At 66.0% G+C, this 4,948-nt stretch overlaps 2 protein-coding genes across 2 annotated transcripts; one reads left to right on the top strand and one right to left on the bottom strand.

The window, feature by feature from the left end:
- The first annotated feature begins 1,808 nt into the window (after nucleotides 1–1,808).
- On the top strand, nucleotides 1,809–3,719 carry H696_03900 (hypothetical protein). The gene is made up of 5 exons (XM_009497761.1): nucleotides 1,809–1,996; nucleotides 2,137–2,639; nucleotides 2,779–3,039; nucleotides 3,147–3,254; nucleotides 3,382–3,719. Exons 1-5 carry the CDS (start codon nucleotides 1,937–1,939, stop codon nucleotides 3,518–3,520), a joined length of 1,071 nt encoding a protein of 356 aa, XP_009496036.1. The 5' UTR covers nucleotides 1,809–1,936; the 3' UTR covers nucleotides 3,521–3,719.
- Nucleotides 3,707–4,796, bottom strand: H696_03899 (hypothetical protein). Its single transcript, XM_009497760.1, has 4 exons — nucleotides 4,626–4,796; nucleotides 4,279–4,376; nucleotides 4,083–4,162; nucleotides 3,707–3,996 (listed from the first exon to the last, which is right to left on the bottom strand). Exons 1-4 carry the CDS (start codon nucleotides 4,680–4,682, stop codon nucleotides 3,848–3,850), a joined length of 384 nt encoding a protein of 127 aa, XP_009496035.1. The 5' UTR covers nucleotides 4,683–4,796; the 3' UTR covers nucleotides 3,707–3,847.
- Nucleotides 4,797–4,948: the final 152 nt, after the last annotated feature.

Here is a 4,948-nt window from a genome sequence, read left to right as displayed (position 1 = left end):
GGGGATGTACTCCTCCCTCCCTCCCTCCGGAGGCGGGCTCGGGCACCTCTTCACTGCAGATGCTCACCAGGGGCTCCTGCTCCGGGGACTTGGGAGGAGCTTCCCGGGGACACGCGGCGCCAGCGGCGGCGAGAGGGCCGGGCGGACTGGTGTCCAGGCAGGAAGGACTCGCCGCCGCACCGTGTCAAGCTCCCTGGCTGGTGTGTTCGCGTGTTTGGGGGGAGGGGGAGAGACGCGCGATGGTTCGCCGGGGGTCACCCGCCCCTCCCGCCCCCCCCCCCCCCATTCCCGAAGGGGGCCGGCAGCACCTGGGAAGCGAGTGATCGGCTGGGGCCTGTGCCCCCTGCATTAGCGTGTGCAAGCGCGTGCGTTTGCTCGCGGGTGTGTCTGCGAGCGGGTCTGTCCGAGGGCCGCTGGCGGGGTGGTGATGGGGTAAAAATCCCGGACCGGCCCGGGCGTTGGCGCGTGGGTGTGCGTGGCCGGTCCCGACCACGGCCCGGGGGCGGGGGAATGGGCCCACACGTCGGCCGGCTGGGATCATAATAACAGACGGAAGGGGACGCAAATTGGATGGCACGCCCCGCCGGGCCAAGTGTATTTTCGTTTTTATTTTTCCCCGCCCCCGCAGACGTTTGTCCTGGCCGAACTCTGTTGGCCTTCGCCCGGGGAAGTCGGGTGCCCCCCCCCCCCCTCCTCCCCCTCCCCGCTCGGGCCCCTCGTCCGCACGCCGGCTGGCTTGCCCGACCCTCGTAGAGCACGAGCGGGCCGAGTGACCGCCCGGCCCTGGGAAATTGGCCGCACCCGCTGGTGGGGGGGGGGGGGGGGGGGGGGGGGGGGGGAAGAGGGCACCCCCGACCGGCCGGCCCCAGCCGCCGCGCGCCAAGGCACCGGGGACGGCCCGCCTTCGGGCGGGGGCCACGCCAACAGGTCGCCCCCGTCCCGCCCTGGCTGGAATCGGTAGCACCGCCTCGGGGGGGGGGGGGGGGGGCGGCGCAAAGGGGAATATGGCACCCCCGACCGGCCGGCCCCATCCTCCGCTCGCCAATGCACCGCGCCGGGGGAGGATGGATAACTCGGTGCCGGGTGTGTTCCCGCGCAAGCACCCCACATCGCCATTCGAGGAGGGGTGCAGGGGTGACCACGCAGTCCCGATGCTCGGGACCCCCCGCCGCCCCTACCCTCTCCAACGGGGGGATGTGCCACCTGCCCCCGCCCCACAAGAAAAAAAAACGCATATCTCTCGGGCCCCCGGCCCCGGTGGCCCCCACGGTGAGAACGCTGACCGGGCACCGCCGGGGATTATGCTCCGCGCCGATGGGCCTGCGTGCGATGCATGCGAGAGCTTGGACAAGGAGATGCCCGGGCCTGTTTCCCACTGCCGCGCATGTGGGATGACGCGTGACGAAGGCACGCGATCACTTCCAGCTCTGCTTGAGTTGGCACTTCGGACCGGGTCGGGCGTCCCAGCCGATCGCTCTGAAGCGTACCGGCCCCCCCCCCCCCATATCCCCTTGGGGGAGTGGGGGTAGCGTAGGGACACGGAGGAAGCAGCCGACGCGCCTCCTGCTGACCGGCCGATCGCGGCCAAATGATCCCCTCGGCCATCAGCAAATAGGGCCCTTGAATCCGGCGGAAGGGAGGACGTCCTGAGCAAGGAGGGAGGGATGTGTGCTCTCCTCTCCGCCGCTTGGGTCTGGCGTTGCCGCAGCACCGGAGGTGTCTCGGTTAACCATACCGGCCGGTCGTGTGCGGCAGCTGAAGAGGCTGTGTCCTTGGATGGCTCCGCAGCGCTGGAACCAGCCACGTACCCTACTCCCCTCCCAACAAACACACACACCCACCCACACACCCACACATACATTTGGAGACACACCTCCACCCAAGTGCACATCACGCCCTTCCGGACGCGGCCCTTTCCACTGCCATTTTCGGAGCCATGATGCTGGCTGAGAATTGCCGAAACCGGATGGATGACTTCCAGTCTGCGTTGATTTCTGTGCGTGGCTGCTTGGGCCATCTCGCTGGAGCCTGACCGGCGACCTCCTTCGGGCCACCTGATGTGAATGTCTGTCCCCTTTCCCGGCCCATTTCCAATCCTCCCGCATCTAACCACACACACATGTGTGCGCTCCTCAGCAAGCGACCCGGGCCGCGGGATCCTCAGCGAAGGCGCCCACCCGTGCTGGGCCCTGGCCCGGACTGCCATCGGCCAAACGCCCCCCCCTGGAATCCTTCCTGTCCATGTTCCACACGGCCACGGAGAAAATCGCCTCCGACATCCGGGAAGTGGGGGCACTGGTTCGCGACTTGGAAGCCCGTGGGCCTCTTCCCGGGGGCCAGGGCCCCGGCAAAGATGTCGAAGTGCTTCAGCTCCAGGAGGAGCGCGCAGGGTCGCGCGTGCGCCAACGTCTGGGCGCCATCCTGGTGGATGTTAATCAGCTGCAAACTGCCCTCCAGCGCCAGGCAGCCCAAACCCAGGGCCCGGCCGATGCCCCGGACTATGACCCGCAGTGCAGCCATCTGTTTGCGCACCTGCTCGGTGTTCTTTCCTGCCTGATGACACTCCTGGATCGGACCGAAACCCAGGCGTCTCGTGCCATCCAGGCCCGTGCCCGGCGAGCCATGGAGACCCTCCAGCTGTGCGCCCTCATGACCCCTTTCGCATGCATGGCCTTGGCCATTGCCTCTCCCCCCTCTTGATCTGTCTCTCTCCCTCTCTCCCCCGCCGGTGCTGCCGGCATCATGCTCGGCCGTCGACTGACAAACCGCACCATGCAGGAAGGATTTTGACTCGGCCGACATGCTGAGTCGCCACACCCTGACCGGGGTCACCGATGCGGGGGGGTCGACCCTTTCGCGGGGGTTGTCCTCCGGCACAACCACCGCTCGGCACCATCGGCCGGGTGTCTCCTCCCCATCCCTCGACTCGCCCGACTCGCCCACCGTGCCTGACCACCGCCGCAATGAAGAGCTGGCCTCGGCACTGCTGCAATCGGACAGTCTCTTTGCCGAGATGGTGGGCATTCAGCCGGACATCCAGTACGTTGCTGACACGCCGGGGCCCTGTTCGGCCCATTTCTCGTCCGCCCCCCCCCCCTCCGTCCCACTCACAGCATCACCCCCTCGCCCCTGCTCCCCCCCCCCAGTCGCCTGCAGACGCTCATCCAGCATATCTCCTCCCAGGAGAGCATCATCGCCAATCATGTGAAAGAGCAGGCCGCCCAGATTGAACGCCTCTATTCGGAGGCCATCGAGTATGCTTGCCCGGGCTTCCCTTTCGCCTGTCTCGCTCTTTGGCCACTTTCTTGTGTTTCTTTTTCTTGTCTTCCTCCCTCCTCTGTTGCCTGTCCCCTCGCTTGCCCTGACGCGTCTGCCCCGCAGAACCACCGAACTCATCCGGTCTGGCAACCGACATATGAAGTCCGCCATCAAGCACACGAGCAGCTCCCGGAAGATGTGGCTTTTCATCATGGTCGGCCTGACGCTGACCCTGCTCTTCTTGGATTGGCTCAAGGGGTAACCCCATGATTCCCCCTCGATCGCTATTTCCCCCGGCACCCGCATGGGAGAACCCGGGGAAGGGACCGACGTGGGGTACAGGGTGGAGGGGGCTGTTGGGAGAGGGCCTGCGCGGGGCATCTCCCACCGCCCTCCCCAGCAATACACCCCACCGGTGCTTCTTCTTCGACCATTCGGGAGGAAGAGATGCTGGGTTTCGATTTCTATTGGCCTGCACCGACAGGCAGTGGCGTGCTCTTCCCAGGCGGGGACAGGGAAGGAGACGGGCGGAGAGCGGAAGCGCACGGGGCAGGGAGGGTGACATGCCGCCTTCCGGAGAGGGAATGCCTTACTCCTGCATCTGGTCGGCGGTCCCCTCCGAAGCCTCGATTGCGGTGGCGAACTCGGTGACACTCTCGGTGAAGGTGTCAAGCATGTGGTCGCAAACGGACACCAGATCGTCCAGGCTCTTCTGCAGGGCCTCAACCGCGGTGTATCCTGGAGCAGGGACGGGGAGGCGGACAAGGGAGGGGTCAGGTCGGGCGAAGTGATGGGTCCAGCGGGCGAAAGACCAGGCTGCGTACCCTCCTCGGTCTGGATGCGAAGGTGGATCTTCTCCTCGGTGGGGTGGGGCGCGCTGTAGCCGCAATACACCACACGAGGGCTGTGCCGGAGGAGAGGGGTGGGGAGGAGGAAGAAGAAACATGATCAGAGACCCGAGAGGACTTGCGGGGGAGGAACATCCGGAACAGGCTGGGCAAGGAGGGGGGAGGGGCGCACTTGCGCATCAGCAGGTGACGCAGGGAGTTGCCGAGGGTGTGGTCCTCATTGAAGAGGACAAAAGTGGCGGCCGCCGGGTTGGAGTCAACCTCAGGGAGCTGGAGTTGCATCGGGGTTGCACAGGCAAATTGGTGAGTCAGGGAGATAACGGCCAGGAGAACAGGCACATGTGCAGGCGGACTGCGTGCGTGCGTGCGTGCGTGCGTGCACACGAGTGTGCGTGCGTGCGTGCGTGCACACGAGTGTGCGTGCGTGCGTGCGTGCGTGCACACGAGTGTGCGTGCGTGCGTGCGTGCGTGCACACGAGTGTGCGTGTGCGCGTGTGTGTCGAAGAAGGGGCAACGTACGATGCTAATCTTCACAGCCGGCTCGGAGTAGTAGGGAACAGTGACACCGCAGGACATTCTTTTTTTTTCTTGACGGGCTCACGGGGAGGGGAACCTGGCGGAGGCGGGGCTAGACACAGAAAAGGAGGGAGGAGGAGGGAATGGAGGGAGAGCTGACGAGCACCAGCGGCGCATTCTCACCGGCAGGGTGTCTCCCGATCTGCCATACTACAAGTAGTCTCTGTGTCTTTCTCCGACATCCTCATTGAGGGAGGCGCGTAGCACGGGCGGCTTCCTCGCCAGGGCCCGGCGGGAAACCCGAGGCGGGGGAGATCTCCTGGCCC

This window comes from Fonticula alba (genome assembly GCF_000388065.1).
Source record: "Fonticula alba strain ATCC 38817 unplaced genomic scaffold supercont2.6, whole genome shotgun sequence".
NCBI classification, from domain to species: Eukaryota; order Rotosphaerida; family Fonticulaceae; genus Fonticula; species Fonticula alba.
This window is presented reverse-complemented; position numbering and strand designations above follow the sequence as displayed.

Coding starts and splice junctions, on each gene's coding strand:
- H696_03900 (XM_009497761.1), top strand. CDS start 1,937: ATGATGCTGGCTGAGAATTGCCGAAACCGGATGGATGACTTCCAGTCT. Junction 2,640..2,778: donor GCCATGGAGACCCTCCAGCT/GTGCGCCCTCAT, acceptor CGCACCATGCAG/GAAGGATTTTGACTCGGCCG. Junction 3,255..3,381: donor CTCTATTCGGAGGCCATCGA/GTATGCTTGCCC, acceptor TCTGCCCCGCAG/AACCACCGAACTCATCCGGT.
- H696_03899 (XM_009497760.1), bottom strand. CDS start 4,682: ATGTCCTGCGGTGTCACTGTTCCCTACTACTCCGAGCCGGCTGTGAAG. Junction 4,377..4,625: donor CGGCTGTGAAGATTAGCATC/GTACGTTGCCCC, acceptor ATGCAACTCCAG/CTCCCTGAGGTTGACTCCAA. Junction 4,163..4,278: donor CGTCACCTGCTGATGCGCAA/GTGCGCCCCTCC, acceptor CCTCCGGCACAG/CCCTCGTGTGGTGTATTGCG.